The sequence below is a fragment of the Cyprinus carpio genome, chromosome A3 (assembly GCF_018340385.1).
Source record: "Cyprinus carpio isolate SPL01 chromosome A3, ASM1834038v1, whole genome shotgun sequence".
NCBI classification, from domain to species: Eukaryota; Metazoa; Chordata; class Actinopteri; order Cypriniformes; family Cyprinidae; genus Cyprinus; species Cyprinus carpio.
The window spans coordinates 32,449,461-32,470,276 of NC_056574.1; the positions used below are offsets into that span (position 1 = coordinate 32,449,461).

Consider the following 20,816-nt stretch of genomic DNA (forward strand, 5'->3'; position numbering starts at 1 on the left):
ATGCCACATTCATTCCCAGGCCTTCACAGCTGTCATGCCATTTCTCATGAGTGTCAAGAACGTCCAGTGTGAAGACACTTACGTGTCAAGATGATTTACATCAGAGCGCTTCTGCTAAGCATGGCAAACTTTGTGTCCTGTGTGATTCTACACAATGTGAAAGTTTGACACCAGCTTGAGATTCCGAGTGTTGGAAGACCTTGCAGTTCCAGCTCTTCAAATGCATGGTCGGCAAAATGTCAGTCAGCTCTGAGAATATAGTCTGAGGTCATGGGTTGAGGAACGAACAGCTCTTTTGGCTTACCTCATATGGATTGAGTAAAAGCATCTGACCTTTTCATGTGATAAAATGCTGAGCCAAAATACCTGCACTACAAAATAGACCACAAAAGATGTTCCACCATGATTCTTGTTAAGATGAGTCAGGCCCATTGTGGGTTCAAATCCAGGAACATGCAGAGCTTCCAGACTGACACTGCAGACATCTAGAAATTTCCCAAAGAAATCTTCCAAAATCTTGTGAGCTGCCAATATACAGTAGGCGGCTATTTAAGGCGTCGTAGCTACTCAGGACAAAATGTGTGTTCTCAGAGATTGGTAGCATGATTTCTCTGCCTTTTAAGATGCCTTCTTTTGACCGATTTCTAAAGCAGCATTGCATTTATTCTTCACAAAGATGGCAATCCCAGAATGCACTGCAAGGAACATCTATCCCCAATGGCAAACGAACCAAACTCTGCTGTAACTTGAGACTTCTGGAGTGTTCCAAAATGGTCCTTTACGAGGTTCTGGTAGAATGCTGAAAGCCTGGCTGAAAATAATAAATAAAACAAGTTTAATATCCTCCGACTGGATGGAATCATAATCTGAAGCTTAAAAAAAATCAGTCTGTGGCTATCATACACTACACAGTTTTCTATGAATTCTGTCAACCCTTACTGCCCAATATCTGCAGACTGGCTCTGATTTTTGCCAAATAGCATTGATTTATCAAGCTGCAAATCAGGCCAAAAGTCGTGTAGTGTAGGTAGGGTTGCAAAAAAATTCCAGAAATTTACCAAAAATGTTCTGCTCTAAGTGTCGGTAACTGATAGCAAGGCAGCTCACAAGGTTTACCTAGTTTACCCCTCATTCATAAGAGAAAAGATTTGTTTTCTTAGTTTTACTGGATGCTTTCATGCACCCTGATCAAATGGTCATTGCTTAAGTAATGGCTGCCAAAAAGCACCACGGTGCAACTTGGCTGGTTCTTTATGGGGCCACTTGTGCCTCAAGTGACGGCTTCCTCTTCTTAAGTGATATGTTTGGAAGGAGATTTACATCTCGGACGTCTAAAGAATTTGATGGGGGTGTTCGAAAACAGGCCTGTTACTCACCTGTGAGAGGTCTTGCTTTGATTTCAGCATGTTCTAACGAAATACATCCACCCCAGACAAGAAGCATTTTCATTTGTCATACTTCTGTAAACATCAGATCATACGAGGGTGTCTGTGCCCAGAGGACACTGTTTTTTTGTTGCCTGAGCTTGTACTGAAAATAATATTTCTCCCCCTATCGCCCTCTGTTTCTTTTTTATTCGCCTCATGAAACCTTGTAAATTTCAGACTTTAGTCTCTAATTGTGCCACAGCTTGAGCAACACGAGGCACTTTTACAAGCCTTTGGTTTGTTGGCGATCTCACATGTACTGGGATTTTTATTTTTCCATTCCCTTTATGACCACACATGGTTTCAAGTGGGGAATGATGAAAGTGTAACTATGTGCTCTTGCATCAAATTAAGCTGATAAAAGTTATTGAGTGGCTTCTTTATTTGACTGTAGCCTGCGTCTTTCCCAAAAGTACTGTTCTTTAGTTGTCAAAAGTTGCTCATTCTCTTTAAGTTTTTCTGTTTTTCTCCCACTCAGGTTTTCAGTGTTGCATCATGCAGCTCTCACAGGCACTACAGAGTTGCTATCTCTGCTGTTGGAAGCTCAGGCTGTTGTGGACATCAAGGATAGCAATGGTACGAACTGCCTCCTCATTACCTTCAGCTCTGTTTTGAGTAAAACTATCAACTGGTTGTGATTTACTTGCAAATTAATCCAGGACCTGATAGAAGACCTCAGTCTTTTAAATTTTGTTCAGTCTTGTACAGCGCTTGCATAACTGTGTCAGAGATTTAATTAATGTTTTGCTCTGCAGGCATGCGGCCGCTGCATTACGCAGCATGGCAGGGTAAAGCTGACTCAGTGCTCATGCTGCTGAGATCAGGGGCTGCCGTTAACAACGCGTCTCATGACGGGCAGATTCCACTGCACCTGGCTGCTCAGTACGGACACTATGAGGTGGTGCGTATCCATTACATCTGTAGTTCCCAATTGTGTTCCTGGAGCCTCCCCAGGGTTGTGGCCAGAAGGAATTCAGCAAAAACCAGAAGCTGACAATAAATTTAATTTTTTACCTATTAGATTGTGTTTTATTAATGTCTACACCTACCCCAACCCTAAACCTACCCCTTACACTAATGCAAAAATAGTAATTATTGTTGTACAGTGTGAGAAAAATGACACTTTATTGATGTGTGCATGCCCAGTAGTTTCTGCTGTATGCCATCTAGCCTTAACCCCTCCCCAGCACTGCACTTTTGGCATGTTTCCTTAATCAAACACACCTGATTCAACTCATCAGCTAATTGTAAAGACTCCAAGACCTGAAATGGGTGTGTCAGACAAAGGGGACATGCAAAATGTGAACCAGTGCATTAGACCACACCCAGATCTATGGAAGATCGTTTCCGCCACTGAATTAAAAAAAAAAGGTTATTACGACTTAAGATAAATACTCACAATTCTAACTTTTTTTCTCAGAATTGCGTGATATAAACACAATTGCGTGTTATAAAGTCAGAATTGCGAGACATAAACTCTATATAAATTCTATATAAAAAAGTCCGAATTGTGAGTTTATATCTGGAAGTTCTGACTTTATTTCTCTGAATTGCGACTTTATGTATCACAATCGCGAGTTTATATCACACAATTAGGAGAAAAAAAGTCAGAATTGTGAGATAAAAAGTCGCAATTACCTTTATTTTTTATTCAGTGGCGGAAATGGACATCCATACAGATGCTTCAAAACAGATTGCTGTGAACAAACATGTCACACATGCTTCTGAACAAAGAGCAGAGCAGTTTAGCTTTACATCACCTGTGTGAATCATCTGAGATAATCTCATCGAAATGCAAAGAAATATGATATATGCATTGCAACATTAACAAGTGACCCCAGGTGGCTTTTTGTGTGTTTATTTTAGATGGATCAGAGATAATCTATTTATCTAGATCTAGATAATCAAATTATTTTCGGTCTCATGTCACATTGACAAACAAGTTGGTATAAAAACATCATTCTTCAATTCTTTCTTTCTCTCTCTCTCTCTGTTTATCAGTCTGAGATGTTGTTGCAGCACCAGTCGAACCCGTGCATTCTCAATAAGGCCAAGAAGACTCCTCTGGATCTGGCCTGCGAGTTTGGCCGAGTGAAGGTCAGTGAGCTCATCTCTATAGGGACTTATCAGAGTTTCAGTACTAGTGTGTTTGTGCTCATTCTTCATGTGAGATGTCATTCGTTACATCACTGTCACTATAGTTACAGTGATTTCATAAATTACATCTGATGTGTGGGTAATCTCACAAAATCTGACAAGAACATGTCCAAAGACCAAAATCCGAAGATAGATAATAAGAAATTCTGAGTTGAAATATTTGAACGAAAAAGCATCCGTGAAGACAGCAGTTGTGAGCAAGCGGCAAGTTCAAACTAGACGGACATTTAAGGGAAACGGTGTGGTCAAACCAATTATTACACAACATTTCACCACATTAATAATTAAGGCAATAAAAGATTTAAGACGAAAAAGTTTTAAAATCTTACCAGTTTGTTAGTTATCTTATAATCCATTACAGCGTATAAAACAATCGTAGCAAAATGGCAGCAGCTGCGTTTGTATGAAACGAGAGCAAGTCTGCGATACCAGGATGACATAATTAAACAATTGTACAGCATTTTGAATCGAGTTTAAATATTTTATTAGCTAAACAAACACAAAGCTTCCACCAAGAAAAAAATTGTTCAAGCAAGAGTACAGCGCCGACTGCTGTTACCCGGATGAGCCTGTGTTATCAGCTTTTACAGACTGTTATCAAGGGATAACATACCTTTGGAATATCACGACTGACCAATCAGAATCAAGAATTCCACCGAGCCATGTAATAATCACAAATAATCACATATCAGTACTGAGAAAATCCTCCAGATAAAGATTTAAAAACATGATGAATAAAACATTGAATGGACATTAAAAATGGTTAGAAGTCAGTTATAGTTTCTTGAATTTAATATAATTGAAGATCTATCACTAGATGATGAGAGTGAACTGTCTGTGAAATTGTCAAATTGATGATATTGTTAATTGTTTAGTAATTAATTTTACTAAACTTATTTGTTAAATTTGCTACACTTATACTTCAGAATTTAAAAAAATATAAAATAATATCTTAAACATGTTATCAAACTCCCAGTATAATTTAACATGTATAGTTTAAATAATTGAATTATAATTAAAAAATATAGCTGCAAGCAGCGATGGCGGGCTCAAGCCATCAGCGCAAACGCCACCCCGGTGGCATCAGGTAAACTGTGCCCAGCGGGCACATGCATTTACAGTAATCCTCTGGCACTCAGGTTTTAAGGGATACGGCAATTAACGGGTTAATCCGAAGCATCAAGACTTTGAAATCACATACACAGAACAATATTCATTAAGAAAGTGAAATTAAATGATTAATAAACTATTTATTCGAACCCTTGCTATTTTCTATTCTAATAAGAGTCTTGGCTGTGGAACACCTGTAATAGAGTTGGCTAGCTGGATGCAAATAAAGTCATGCCTTTTATTTGTTCCCCTGTTTCCTATTTCACATTCCTGTCACTGAAGCGTTGTGGCCAAAGACACAGAAGGTAACTGAAACAATGTGGTTTAAGTCCAGGTGATCATAAGGGGTCCAAGCACAATGGTTTGTGTAGATGATGCAGTTAAACAATGGACGTGTCTCTTTTCAAGTAAATTATTATACGCACAGCATGAAAATAGATAACAAATATAGTATCCCTTCTTCACTTTTTCAGTAATGCGTGATAACTTGAGAAATATGATTGTCAATACTATTAAAATAAGATAAAAACGTAATGGTATTTCGGAGATGATAGTTTTTGCATAATTACTATATTGGGCTTTATTAAAGTTTATGAAAACAGAATGAATGTATATGCATTTTTGATTTATTTACATAAATGAAACATTTTCAAGTCTTTGAACAGATCTTGAAGTATTTGCTGTCCTGTGGCGCCATCAAGTGGACAACATTAGCATTGTGCCCTTCATTTTTGAACAACATTATGAAAGGGGGCAATATTTTTTGATTGATTATAAATATTTAATGATTAGTTTACTGATAATATACCCACATTAAAATCGAATTTACTGATTCTGTATCTTATTTCATGCTTAATCATGAGTTTAATTTTCAACTTACATTTTTAAGCAGTGTTGAATGATTACTATGTGAGTTGCTAAATTTGTTTTGTTTTTACAATTATAATACATAAACTATATAATGATGAAAAATACAACAGTTATTGTTTTCATAATATTTACTATTGACAATCGTTATTCTGTATTGTAAAGAAGAAGGTTTTTATGACAACAAAAATGGTCATTACTAAAAATTAAACACTAATTTAATTCATAGTTTTTATTTTTCTATAGGTTAAGCACCTTTTCGTAAATATGGCTGTTTCCCAATTTTATTTTATTTTTGTTTGTTTGTTTGTTTTTTTTTGTTTTTTTTTAGGATTTACATTTAAAAAAATGAGCCTACTTCAAACATTTTAAGCAGCTTGAACAAAACCTGTTAATATTTATTATAGACCACTGTAACTGTCTATTATCAAAAAAAAAAAAAAAAAAATTATTATGAAAATAAAATATGTACACCAGTTAAACTGGACGATAAAGAAATTGCTAACAATAGTTTAATAGAGCATGTTTTAGGTTTATAGGTGTTTAGATGCAGAAATTTAATTTAATTAAATATAGATTAATTCTTGTTAGAGCAAAAAATAATAATAATAATAATAATAATAATAATAAATACATGAATACATACAAAAAAAGCAGCCAAGACGAATGATTTTCTGTTTTTATAGATTAAAATTAAAGACAGAAAGCAGCTGGTAAATGCAGTCACTTTAATATTCAAATCCAGTATCATAATACACTTCAGATTTATTTCTCAACTGTTTATGTTCACGTGACTGTTTTCGTTTATATTCGCCAAGCTATTATGTATTTTGAAATAACCTCGTTCTTGATTTGTTCGTTCTTGCCAGAATCAGCGTCCTCTGGAGCTCGAGAGATCGATGTTATTCTGCCCTTAGACAGTCTCGCGCTGTCAAATAGTCTTTAAATTTTCACAATCAAACAGCTCACAAATACCCGAATTTAGCTCTTGTTGTGTTCTAATGGGTGGATTGTGTGCATTCGCCGTAATATTTTATTTTAAAAAGCTCTTAAAACTATAAAAATGCTTTTATTGTGAGCTCGTGAGACTGCACGCGCTGATGCAGCGGCGATTTCTCTCTGGTCTTTCTCACTGTTCTGGCCAGACATCAATTATTAATGAGATCTGAGCCGGTAATAATAACATATGTTGGTTCAGCTTGTCAGTGTGTATTAAATGTGTATTTATTTGTCCGTTCTCGCCAAAAAAACCATCACCGTGTTCTGGAGCGCAGAGCAATCGATGTGATGTTCAGCCCTTAGACAAAGAAAATCTCACAAGCACTCATAAACACTCATTTTCATCTATATAATATGTTCTTCTAATTGTTTTTTGTTGATTCGCCGCTGTGTTTTAATGTAAAAGGCTGTAGTTTCTTTATGTACACTTTTTTTTTCCCTTCAAGTGTTCAGACGTCTCGCGCTGTCAGACAGGCTGCAGCAAATATTTCATTTTAACATGTTAACAGCTCACCAACATCTGACTAGCTCTTGGTGTGTTCTAATTGGCGGATTGTGTGCAATCGCAGTAATATTTTATTTTTAAAAGGTCTTAAACAAGAATAAACTCGTTTGTTGCGAGCTCGTTGAGACAGCACGCGCTGTTCGGAGCGGTGACATATCTCTCGTCTATCTCACTGTTCTCTGTCGGCTGACATCAATTATTAATAAGCCCTGACCCGCTAATAATAAGATATGTTGGTTTAGCTTGTCAGTGTGAATTAAATTGATTTATTTAGTTTGAATTTCTAACCGATTTAAAAGTGAAACTAAGCGAGACTCCTCCCTCTCAGTCCCGGGAATTGCTCCTGTAGAGGCGCATTTTCTCTCAGACAATGAAAGTCTCAGCACACATACACTCCTCACACAGAGCCAAAAATCCATATTCAAATCAAAATAGCCGACTTCCTGTTGGTCGTAGCTAATGACTGTAAATTAGAAAGTTGTCCGTCTTAATAAGAACAATATATGCACCGAGTTTGGTGTCTGTAGCTAAAACTAAGCCCCCCACTTTTGACAAAAGGTGGCGCTATAGAGTGCCTCCTCCACGCCCTTTTATGACCTTTTGCCAGTGTCTAGCTATCATTAATACTGATATGTATTCTGAGTTTCATGAAATTCTAAGCATGTTATCTGCCTCAAAATCAGAATATATTATACAGAAAAAATATCCCAGTTTGATATGTTGCCATGGCAACACTATATTAGATATCAATATCCCCTCAACAGTTTTACATGGGCCGTGTTTTGTCATTATTCTGATGAAGTTTGAAGCAAATTGAGTAAAAATAAGATGCTGAATTCAAAGCATTTTGAAAATGACACACTTCCTGCTGCCAGTTGGTGGCGCTATAATTTTGACTCCTAATAGTCACATATATGCGATCGGCATCATACAACGAACAAATTGATGAAGTTTAATTAAAATCAGGAAATGTATGTGGATGTTATTAGACACTTCCTTTTTCTCATTTCTCGCCATAATTTCAACGCCTCGCCACAAGCAAACCCATTCGAGATATCAAAAATCCCCTGGCAATTTTGCATCCCCAATGTCTTGAGATCATGTTGACCAAGTTTGGTGGCAATCGGGTAAAAAACCTATGACAAGTATATCAAATTCCAGAGCATGCACTTTTTACATAGCTCTAAATAGCTGACTTCCTGTTGGGCGGAGCCTATGACATGCAATACAAAAGTTGTTCGGAACAATGAGATCTATATGTGTACTGAGTTTCATATGAATACGTGCAAGTATGTTTGAACTATACATCAACATTTCTGACTGTGTTCCAGGGGGCGCCGTAGAGCCCCTGTGCCACGCCCGGGTCTCAGCCTCTGCAGCCTCCTAATGGCCACAGATTCTAAGGTGTGTGCAAATTTTCAAGAGTTTTTGAGCATGTTAAGGGCCCCAAAAGCCCCCACAACTTTGACGAAAAATAAGAATACTAAACCCTAAATAGCCAACTTCCTGTTGGGCGGAGCCTATGACATGCAGTACGAAAGTTGTTCGGCTTGATGAGATCTATATGTGTACCGAGTTTCATACGTCTACGTGCAAGTATGTATGATACATGGCCCTCCATATTCCAGGGGGCGCTGTAGAGCCCCTGTGCCACGCCCGTGTTTCAGTCTCTGCCCGGCCCTAATGGCCGCAGGTTCCAATGTGTGTGCCAATTTTCAAGAGTTTTCGAGTATGTTAAGGGCCCCAAAAGCCCCCGAGACGTTGGAAAAAAAAAAAAAAAAATAATAAAATCCAAAAGAAAATAAATATAGCTGCAAGCAGCAATTACGGGGCCAAGCACTCCAGAGGCAAATTGAGGAGCTAAGCATGGCATAGAGCATCAGACCAATTTCGGAAATTAGTAATTGAAGCCATTTTAGGATGATTGTAATTGAAATGGTGAAAAAATCATAAATACAAGCACTAGTATTATGATTAAATGGCTTATCACTTTTGACCAACAGGTGGCGCTGTAATCAAATCATTTTGATGTTTTCTGTGTGAGGTGACAATGCCACACACAAAGTTTGGTGTCAGTATTCCAAAGCATTGCAGAGATACAGGCTGAAGTGTCATTTTGGCATCATGCCTGAAATTCGTCGCTGTGGTATGCGAAAATGGTTTTGTCTATCGATACAAAATCCATAACATTTTGTCAGCACAGTCTGAAGATCATCTGATTCAATTTTGGTGAAAATCGGACCAATGGTTGATGAGGAGTTCGAAAAAGTAGGTTTTCAACATAAATCAAAATGGCGGACAGGAAGTTCAGGGTACTCTGGCATATTTGGTATCTATGTTGTCGGCAGAAGCCAAGGAATATTTTGAGACCAGTTTCATTGCAATAGGCTAATGCAATAAAAAGCTATTAGCATTTTTATAAATGTAATTATTAATGGTTAATGAATGATTTATTACTCTTGACCAATAGGTGGCGCTGTTACCAAATTTATGTGGCATGGTCAGTCTGAGGTGACAATGGCACATACAAAGTTTGGTACAAATATGTCAAAGCTTTGCCGAGATACAGCCTTAGATGTATTTTGGCATCTTAATAACAAATTTGTTGATGCGCTAAACAAAAACCGTTTCGTATATCAACACAAAATCCATAACTTTTTGTCAGCTTGGTCTGAAGATGATCCGAACCAAATTTGGTGAAAATCGGACTAACGGTCTAGGAGGAGTTCGAAAAAGTAGGTTTTCAACTTTAATCAAAATGGCGGACAGGAAGTATGGCCAATTTTGGAATAATTGGTATCGATGTTCTCGGCATGACCCAAAGAATATAGAAACATGACTTTTATTGCAATAGTCTAATTTTTTCAAAAGTTATTAGCATTTTTAAGATATTTCATTATAACTTTTGACCACAAGGTGGCGCTGCCACGAAACTTTTTGAGTAGCTTTAGGGCATGGAACCAAACATTTTTGTAATTATTTTCGTAGCGATACGATAATGCGTTCAAAAAATACAGCATTGTGAAGCATAATTCAAAATGGCCGACACCTAAAATGACCGCCACCGACACGGGAAAATTGGATATCATTCGACTCGACATGACCCACCGAATCTAATGAGACCAGTTTTGTGATTTTTGGCCAAAACATCCAGAAGTTATAAGCAAAAATATGCATTTTTCATATCTCCTGACCACTAGGTGGCGCTGCGTCGAAACACTACAGGTAGTCTCAGGTCATGCTTGTTATTACATACACCAAGTTTGGTCTCAATACGCCAAACCGTTGCGGAGTTATAGCCTCACAAGCATTTTTGCGTGCTTTTCGTAGAATTTGTTCGCGTGGTATTCGAGAACGGTTGGACAAATCAACTTGAATTCCATAACTTTTTGCCAGCATGGTCTGAAGATGATCTGAGCCAATTTTCATGAAAATCAGACTAACCGTCTAGGACGAGTTCGAAAAAGTAGGTTTTTCGAACAATTGAAAATAGCGAAAAAACTAAACCTTGCGATTTTTGAATTTTGGGGTTCATTCGACTCGAACTGAGCCAAGGATTCAGAGGAAAAAATAATTTTAATTTTGTGGCTTACGGTTCAAAAGTTATTAGCATAAAAATTTTGAAACTTTGGACAAGTGGTGGCGCTAGAGAGTTGGAGTTATAGACTTCAAATTTGCTATAGTTAATGTTGGGACTGTCCTCTATCAGGGTGCCAAATTATACAACTTTCCCGCAATCGGTTCTATGGGCTGCCATAGACTTGCGGCGGAAGCGGAAGAATAATAATAATAAATATAGCTGCAAGCAGCAATTACGGGGCCAAGCACTCCAGCGGCAAATTGAGGAGCTAAGCATGGCATGGAGCATCACACCAAATGCAACAATGAGCAATTACAGCAATTTTAGGATGATTGTAATTGAAATGGTGGAAAAATCATAAATATAAGCACTAGTATTATGATTAAATGGCTGATCACTTCTGACCAACAGGTGGCGCTGTAATCAAATCATTTTGGTGTTTTCTGTGTGAGGTGAGAATGGCACACACAAAGTTTGGTGTCAGTATGCCAAAGCATTGCAGAGATACAGGCTGAAGTGTCATTTTGGCATCATGCCTGAAATTCGTCGCTGTAGTATGCGAAAACAGTTTTGTCTATCGATACAAAATCCATAACATTTTGTCAGCACAGTCTGAAGATCATCTGATTCAATTTTGGTAAAATTCAGACCAACGGTTGATGAGGAGTTCGAAAAAGTAGGTTTTCAACATAAATCAAAATGGCGGACAGGAAGTTCAGCGTACTCTGGCATATTTGGTATCTATGTTGTCGGCATAAGCCAAGGACTATTTTGATACCAGTTTCATTGCAATAGGCTAATGCAATAAAAAGTTATTAGCATTTTTATATATGTAATTATTAATGGTTAATGAATGGTTTATTACTCTTGACCAATAAGTGGCGCTGTTACCAAATTGATGTGGCATGGTCAATGTGAGGTGACAATGGCACCTACAAAGTTTGGTGCAAAAATGTCAAAGCTTTGCCGAGATACAGCCTCAGATGTGTTTTGGCATCTTACGAACAAATTCGTTGATGCGCTAAACGAAAACCGTTTCGTATATCAACACGAATTCCATAACTTTTCGTCAGCACACTCTGAAGATGATCCGAACCAAATTTGGTGAAAATCGGACTAACGGTCTAGGAGGAGTTCGAAAAAGTAGGTTTTCAACTTTAATCAAAATGGCGGACAGGAAGTATGGCCAATTTTGGCATAATTGGTATCGATGTTCTCGGCATGACCCAAAGAATATAACGACATGACTTTCATTGCAATAGTCTAATTTATTCAAAAGTTATTAGCATATATTATATATTTCATTATAACTTTTGACCACAAGGTGGCGCAGCCACCAAACTTTTTGAGTAGCTTCAGGGCATGGAGCCAAACATTTTTGTAATTACTTTTGTAGCGATATGATAATGCGTTCAAAAAATACAGCATTTTGAAACATAATTCAAAATGGCCGACACCTAAAATGGCCGACACGGGAAAATTGGATATCATTCGACTTGACATGACCCACCGAATCTTATGAGACCAATTTTGTGATTTTTGGCCAAACCATTCAGAAGTTATAAGCAAAAATATGCATTTTTTTATATCTCCTGACCACTAGGTGGCGCTGCGTCGAAACACTGCAGGAATTCTCAGGTCATGCTTGTTATAACACACACCAACTTTGGTCTCAATACGCCAAACCGTTGCGGAGTTATAGCCTCACAAGCATTTTTGCGTGCTTTTCGTATAATTTTTTCGCGTGGTAGTCGAGAACAGTTGGACGAATCAACTTGAATTCCATAACTTTTTGTCGGCATCATCAGAACATGAACTAAGCCAATTTTCGTGAAAATCGGACTAACCGTCTAGGACGAGTTCGAAAAAGTAGGTTTTTCGAACAATTGAAAATAGCAAAAAAACTAAACCTTGCGATTTTTGAATTTCGGGGTTCATTCGACTTGGCCTGAGCCAAGGATTCAGAGGAAAAAAGAAGAATTTTCATTTTGTGGATTACGGTTCAAAAGTTATTAACATAAAAATATTGAAACTTTGGACAAGTGGTGGCGCTAGAGAGTAGGAGATAGAGACTTCAAATTTGCTACAGTTAATGCTGGGACTGTCCTCTATCAGTGTGCCAAATTATACAACTTTCCCGCAATCGGTTCTATGGGCTGCCATAGACTTGCGGCGGAAGAAGAAGAAGAAGAAGAAAAAGAAGAAGAAGAAGAAGAAGAAGAATAACGCCAACGGATACAATAGGTGCCTAAGCACCTTCGGTGCTTGGCCCCTAATAATAATAATAATAATAATAATAAGAATCCTAACGGATACAATAGGTGCCTAAACACCTTCGGTGCTTGGCCCCTAATAATAATAATAATAATAATAATAATAATAATAATAATAAGAAATAATCCTAAGGAAAACAATAGGGCTCTCGCCCTCCAGGCTTGAGCCCTAATTATATATATATTTTCCTTTGCTCTAATGAGAATATGTGGGTGTAAATTATACTTAGTTATCATGAAAATAATATTACAATGCAAAAAAAGAAAATAAAAAAGTGATGATTTTGTATGCTACATGCTGTATGCTACAAAATTCTCATGTCTCTCTCTTCTGTCCTGACTGTGATTTGTTTTGCCGTCTGTCTTTGTGTGTCATTCATTTACCGGGTGAATAAAAGCTCAGATTTCAGTAGCTGCTTTGTTTTATGTGTTCTCGCGCACACATGCCCAGTGGTGTGTGATTTCACTTCTGCTGTGTATTTAGGTCTTTTCGAGGTGTTACTTTAATGGCAGTGTGTGTATGTGTGGTATTTAATCAGCTGCTGTATTAAGGTATCAGGGTGTGGCTGAAGCAACTGCATAATGTCTTTCTTTCTCGTCCTATGTGTGTGCTGACGTGCAAGAAATCCACTCAGTACTGTCTGCTCAGGGTGTGCCTTTAAAATGCTCACCAGCGAGGCTGTCTTCAGCATGATTTACGATTGCTTTCAATAAACGGTCAATAAAGAGTCATCATATATATAATGTTTGTAAAATGGCACAGTTTTTTAAATAACTGAAAGTACACTCTTAAGATCAGTCTGTCAAGCATTATAATATGATAATCAAGTATTATTTAATTATATAACTTTAGAAATTATACTTAAAACTTGATAATTATGTTTGAATGCATATTAGTCATTTTAACTAAATATTTTAACTGGACTGGTGGTGGTGCGTTTTTGGTCATTCAGTGTTTCTGTAAAAAAATTGGGAAAAAAAATAACAAAAATACTGATAAGATAATAATGATACTAATTCTACTAATACGAACAATATGTAACACACTAAGGATTAATGAGCTACTGGATTCATGAATATTAATCAGGTTGTGTGCGTTCGCTCGAACTGATTTGCTGAAATCAGTACAGGGATGATAATAGGTGAGCGCCAGCCAATGAAATTGCTGTTTGTGCATTAGTTCCGCCCCCTACCGGAAAACCCGGCAGTTCTTAAAAGCTGAAGAATTCCAACGGAACGCTGTTATTTTGACAGGAAAATACAACAAAGAATATCGTTTACATGTAGTGCCTCAATTCTCTCTCTCTCTCTCTCTCTCTCTCTCTCTCTCTGTGTGTGTGAGACAAAGCGATGGCGAGTCGTGCGCCTTCACACTATAGTTTACGGTACGTCAAAAGAGGGTAGAGGGTTGTGTGTGCAGGCCATTTGACTGATTTTCATTCATCTCAGTCATTTAATTTGCCTCCTCGATTTAAAGTGACCCTATTATGCCATTTCCAATATTGCCTTTCATGCAGTGTGTAATGTAGCTGTATTTGAATATAAACGATCAGCAAAGTTGTAAAGTATTTCAAATCCCACTTTCGTGATGGCTACATGTCACTGGGCAACACATTTGCGTAATGCGCGCCTATGTTCTACGTTGGCCAGCCGCGAACAATTTGACCCGCCCACAAACACGTCATTCTACTGACGCTTCTCAAGTCTCGGGGAATTCAACACAGGATTCAGAAAAACCCTTGCTGTTGAAAGATGGATCAGTATCACAAACTCACAACCTGTAAGTATGATAAATAATAGATGTTTATATTTTCTATCAAGCGTTCAAAGTACAGAACTATTGAAATAGGCGTATCGTTTCCGACTAGGCCATCTGACCAATCAGAGCAGAGCAGGCTCACGGAAAGGAGGGGTTTAGAGAGAATGAATCTTTTTGACCTTGCATACATGTAATCCTATTGTAGAAGACTCCCGATACAATATTAGGAACCATACAAATGACATAATAGGGGCACCTTAAAAAAAAGACATTCTATCCACCATTAGAAACAGTGGCAAACAGCACAACCTTGGCTCACCTCACAACGTTTGGCTGCTGCAAAACATTTTTCCTTTTTGCATAAAGTTGATCTTTTTGCTGCCTTCACTGTTCACTTCGCTTCACGCCGTACTGTCCCACAATTCCCAGTACAAGTCTGACGCTCACCTTCCAAACTGTAGAAAATGAATTGAAACGGCTACACAGCTTTACTGACTCTACTCCAGTGGAAACACACCATGTGGCCCAGATGTTTTTGTTTTTGGGTGTTAATGGTCGCTGGGACACATTAGTATGACCTCATCCTCACCTGTGAGGCCTCTGAGAGCCAGCACTCACCTTCCCAAGAGCCCTCTGTGTGTGTGTGTGTTTTCATAACTTTCTCGTCTTCCTGCCTTTTCCTTTTCAGTCTCAACACTTTCATTCAATAATCTTGCTCTCAGTTCAGTTATAATTTATAATATTTTTTTCTTTTCGTTTTCAATAACTGAAAAACAGTTTTTTCATAGTTTTAGTAAATAATAACAACACTGGAGCAAAATATGCCAACGATCTCTTTCTCTTTTGTAGGTGGCGCAGCTGTTGTTGAGCAGTAATATGGTTGCATCTCTGTTAGAGGGAGATCGGAAAGACGGGTCAGACTCAAACTGTAACACTCCTCTGCACCTCGCTGCACGCAACGGACACAAGGACGTCATCCGGTGAGCTCTTGAAAACCTCTTGTGTGTGTAGCACATCTGCAGGCCTCAGTCTCAGCTGTGTCAGGCTGTCCTGTCTCTCCGGAGAGATGCGTGTGCCTCGGCTCTGCTCTGTATTTACACTTCATTTGATTCTCCAGCTAAGGTGTTTTCCACAGATGTTAGTATAATAATGTAATAAATGAGACCAACATTCAAAACTGATATGCACACCTGTAAGCACCGAGTTGCAGCATTGCTTGTTAGCAACTCATACCATCCCCGGTGTATTTGACTGTTTCTTCAGATGAACGCAAAGAACAATAATCCACCTCTGTGAGTCCACATAATAAAAAGTGAATGAGTGGCCAAATGTTTAACTCCTTAAAAGAGTTAAACACATGTTCATCATGATAATCCATTCAGCTTCAGTGGATGAATCAAGCCAGTCTCAAACAATGTCAAGCAATGTGTTTTTCTAATACTTCACAGAGCATTGTGAAGCTTGTATGAGTAATGACAGTCATCTTCTGTATCACTTTGTGTGTGAATTTCACAATGCGTGTGTGTGATGCTATACATGATGCTTCTCAACATACTTGCATAACACTTCACAACACTCTTAGTCAGGGGTAGACAAGTTTTGGTCCTAGAGAGTCGCTGTCCTGTAGAGTTTAGCTCCAACCCTACATAAAAAGAGTTTATTGAGCCTTTTCTTTAGTAGAAAAGGCCAGATGCATTGGTTAATATTTCATAAAAAGCTAGTCAGGTGACACCTTACCAGAGCTGTAATACTCTCTGAACCATTCCTTTAAATATGAAGTACTTTGACTATAGTTGAGTAGGTTTTTGTGTTTTGAAAAAATGGGGGTAAGAGGCAAAAAATCTACCTGTGTCGACTGGTTTATGCTTACGCCATTTATGACCTTACTCCGATAAAAGAAAACATGTTACCACGTTCAAATAACCACATGCGTTGTCAGCTTATTAAGCATAATCGGCATAAGAACGTGCATGTAAAGTGTTCTCTCTGACTCACGTTCCTCCGCTAGATCGTCCCGAGGGAGAGGAGTGTCCCAGTCCCTCTAAAGATGTGTGATCTGTCTGGTGATGAGTGCATATCTGAGTGGATTAAATACTGCTGCGACTCATCACTCTCATTTTCGAAGACACACGGCGCTTCCTGTATCAGATCAAACTCCTTATTATAATATCGTTGTGCTCTTATCAAAGAGATTTACCATTCTGACAAAGACTCTGTGAGAGTGAATCACAGGAAACGGGGGTGAAATCACATTTCACACAGTTGGTACAGTTGTGTCATTATGAAAAAAATCATTTGTATAGAAGCCAATTTCTGCCACATAAGAAAGAACATCTTTGGTAAATCATAACAATGAGATAAAGTCATAATGATGACATTAAAAGTCAAACTTTTGTGTTGTCAAGATGACTTTTTATGTTATATTTCTGACTTTTTGTCATAAATCATGCTTTGGTAGGTAATTTTTATGAGGCAGAATTAGGCTTCCATAGACATTCTCAATTTGTATGGTAAAATATTTTATAAATTTAAATTAAATATAAATTTTATATAATACCATGGCAGTATTTATTATATTGCATTTTAGATAGGCTAATTTAAATATTGTATCAAAGTAAAGATAGTGTAGATAATTTTCACATTTGTGCAGTGTGATTCATTTTTAGTTTGCACAGGAATGACAAGCCTCTGTGTGTGTGTGTGTGTGTGTGTGTGTTTTACTACGGCTGTCACACTAACAGATCCCATCCTAATGCCTGGCATTTCCAGTGCAGCACTGAAATTCCATCCAGCATTCCAACAAATGAGCGTCTCTGTGTGTGTGTGTGTGTGTGTGCGTAAATTCCACAAGTCTGTGTGTATTGCAGGCCCTTCAGTATGTAAATATAACACAGAATGCTAAAGAGGATGTCATCTCCTCTCCGTGGAGTAGTAGAAGGCTACTGACGCCAGTCCATTCATTGAGTTTCCATCTCTCTCGGTCTTCAGGCTTCTTCTGAAAGCAGGTATTGACATCAACAGAACCACTAAAGCTGGCACAGCGCTCCATGAGGCCGCCCTCTATGGGAAGACAGAGGTAGTGCGGCTACTCCTGGATGTAAGTTCATTTGTTTTTTGGAGAAGACTCTACTTCTGGGGTCGCCAACCTTTTTGACAATAAAGTGGCTTTTTAATAATATGTTTATATCATTTTTCCACACTGACTGTGCTTCTGCTAATGAACAGACAGCATTTATCCGTCCTAATGTTTGTTTCATATGACGGCAGAATGGGATTGATGTCAGTATCCGTAACACTTACAATCAAACAGCCCTGGACATCGTCAACCAGTTCACCGCATGCCACGCCAGCAAAGACATTAAGCAGCTCTTACGAGGTGAGATGCAATCTGACATGTTTTTAAGAATGTACTGACTGAATTTTATCTCCTTAAGCTGTTTTGTGAACTGAAGTGTGTGTATTTGTGTCTAACAGTGTGTATGTGGGGTGTGTTTGTGTTCATACTGCATATACACATGGTGAAGTTTGTGTGTGTGTTTGGGAATGACCCTTCTTTGTTTTGTAAGTGGTTATGGGAGACATTTAAGCTAAGTCATTAAGCAGCTGTTTAAACTAAGGATTATATAACCTGCTGCTTTCTCTGGCTACTTCTGAGTGCATGAAAGAGACAAAAGACATCTCCTGTGTGTGTTTGTGTGCAGATGCATACCACGAATCGGTGGGGCCCTCCCATGAAACATAAGACAGGGCCCCACCCACAAGTGCTGATGTCATATGTGAACATTGGTATCAGGATGAAACTGTAACAGTGACAATAATGTTATTTTGGGCAATTTAGCCTTCCGTTTAGTACTCTTTACTAATTCTCTTTATAAATGTGGCCTTTAAGAATGCACCCATTTTAACGGTGTCATGTGAGATTTCTGCAGGTGTGCTTCTTAAAATTTAAACTGTGGTTCACACAAAGTCCACCAGGCGATGCATGGGCTTGCTTGGTTTATGTTATATGAACTTGTGGAATTAACTTCACTGAACTTCCACAAAAAAGAATGTACTCTCTGCAGTCTAGAGTCAAACAGACTTGGTCCACATTAAAGCTGAGTTTTTGTAAACTCTGTACAGTATATATGTCAGTGTGACACATGTCCCTGATATTAATGAGTTGGAATGTGCAACCTTTGACATGATCTTCATGCATTCTGTAACATCTGCAGTATTTATTGCCATTTTGTATGGGTGGTTATAAATAAATATTTGAAGTGAATTATGATATGAGACACGCATTCTGTTTGTGTCGTCTTTGAACTCAGGCAGTAATCAGACAGCTCTTATCATAATGAGCACAGACAGGCCCGTCTACTTTAACCAGCACCACTCTGTGTGTATGTGGGCCACCACGCTTCCCTAAACCTCTGACAGACTCGGAGAGTTAATTATTGATTCAGTGAGCCTGCTGTGTGTCCGTGTGTCAGCACATTCCTTCCACTGGAATAAAATCACAGAAATGACATGCTGGAGAGTTTCAGATGGCGGGACCTCACTAAACTGTTTTTATTAACATTAAGCTATTCATTTTTTTGCATTGGCATGTTTATAATAATTTTCTCAAACAAATTCTCATAATTAAAAATATAATGGGGAAAAGTACTTAAAAAATAATTAAGAAAATCATGCACTATTCATTACAGTTATAGTTATATAATTGAATATAATTTTGTGTCTACATTTAAAAAAAAAAATTTTTTTGTTTTGATTCAACAGATATCTGTGTGTGTGTGCTTTCAGAAGCTACAGGAGTTCTTCAGGTCAGAGCTCTGAAAGACTTCTGGAATCTTCACGACCCCACGGCCCTCACCATACGTGCCGGTGACATCATCACGGTACGACCGCTTACATGACTTCATTAAACCTCTTCAAAGTCAATGTGTTTGTGTTTCTCTTAAAGGGGTCATATGATGTTGCTAAAAATAACATTATTTTGTGTATTTGGTGTAATGAAATGTGTTTATGCGGTTTAAGGTTTAAAAAACACATTATTTTCCACATACTGGACATTATTGTTTCTCCTTTATGCCTCACCTTTCGGAAACGCGGCGATTTTTACAAAGTTCATCGTTCTGAAAAGTGAGGTGTACACTGATTGGCCAGCTATCCAGTGCATTGTGATTGGCCGAATTCCTCAAAAGTGTGACGGAAATAATATGCCCCTTACCATATTGTGATGCCATGCCCTGGCGCGATGAGACAAAACCAATAAAACCCATTACCAACGAGGCATTTGTTGCATCCAGTGGGGACATAATTACTGATTATAATGACTTATACTGTGTTGCGTATCAGACCGCATAAACATAAAAACATGTCTGTAATTTGTGATCGGAGAAATGACAAACAACAAGCTCTACTCTACACTGCTTAAAACTCGTGTTTGTATCATCAGTGGCAAATTCTTTAAATATGAAAACGTACTTACAGACTGTGAGTCAGAAGCGCCAGACTGTCCCTGCAAAGTTGGAATTGCCCCACTTTATAGAAACAGACACTGGCATTGTAGGCTACTCTCCGAGGAAACAGTCCTCGTCATCCGTAAAATGCACTGCACACATCTGAATATTTGGGTTGAACTGTTCTTGAACAGTGTTGTAAATACAACTTAATCACTGATTTCTAGTCGTGTTCTCTTTTGGAAGGCCAAACAAAGTAGTTTCGCTTTCACAACAAAACACACAGCGGCTCCACAACATGGTGCCCACGGCAACAGTGAAAATAAAAGTTACGCCTCCTTTCTTTGCGTGAACATTTGGGTGGCGTAATGCAAATCTTCCCACATCGTAATTTAGATGTGGGGGGTGTTAGAACGAGCCGTTTTAGGTGGGCGTGGCAGAGTCTTAACTTTTATAAAAAGTATCTCTTTGGATTTGAGACTTTAGTCTTTGCAACGTCACAGATCTACTTTATGCACCAAGAGCTTCTTACACTCCAAATAGAAAGAAGACATTTAAATTGCATCATATGACCCCTTTAAATACCAAACCCCTGTGTACCTACCCAGTCTATTTAACTAATGTTTCAGAAGCAGTTTCACTTGAACCTAGGCCAGATTTTTCTCTCTTTCTCCTTCCACGAGTTCTTTGTGTTC

General features: G+C 38.2%; 1 protein-coding gene across 5 annotated transcripts in view; it reads left to right on the top strand.

Annotated features, from left to right (window-relative positions):
• The window catches only part of LOC109103391 (caskin-2-like), a 56,002-nt gene that overhangs the window by 24,770 nt on the left and 10,416 nt on the right, over window positions 1-20,816 (top strand). For 4 of the 5 annotated variants that reach the window (XM_042730588.1, XM_042730593.1, XM_042730610.1 and 1 more), the window contains exons 4-10: window positions 1,906-2,003; window positions 2,183-2,328; window positions 3,429-3,524; window positions 15,527-15,657; window positions 17,666-17,774; window positions 17,945-18,053; window positions 19,439-19,557. In XM_042730588.1, coding sequence (XP_042586522.1) covers window positions 1,906-2,003; window positions 2,183-2,328; window positions 3,429-3,524; window positions 15,527-15,657; window positions 17,666-17,774; window positions 17,945-18,053; window positions 19,439-19,557 — 808 coding nt within the window. The remainder of the gene's footprint in view (window positions 1-1,905; window positions 2,004-2,182; window positions 2,329-3,428; window positions 3,525-15,526; window positions 15,658-17,665; window positions 17,775-17,944; window positions 18,054-19,438; window positions 19,558-20,816) is intronic. The other variant, XM_042730597.1, reaches the window with a different exon arrangement.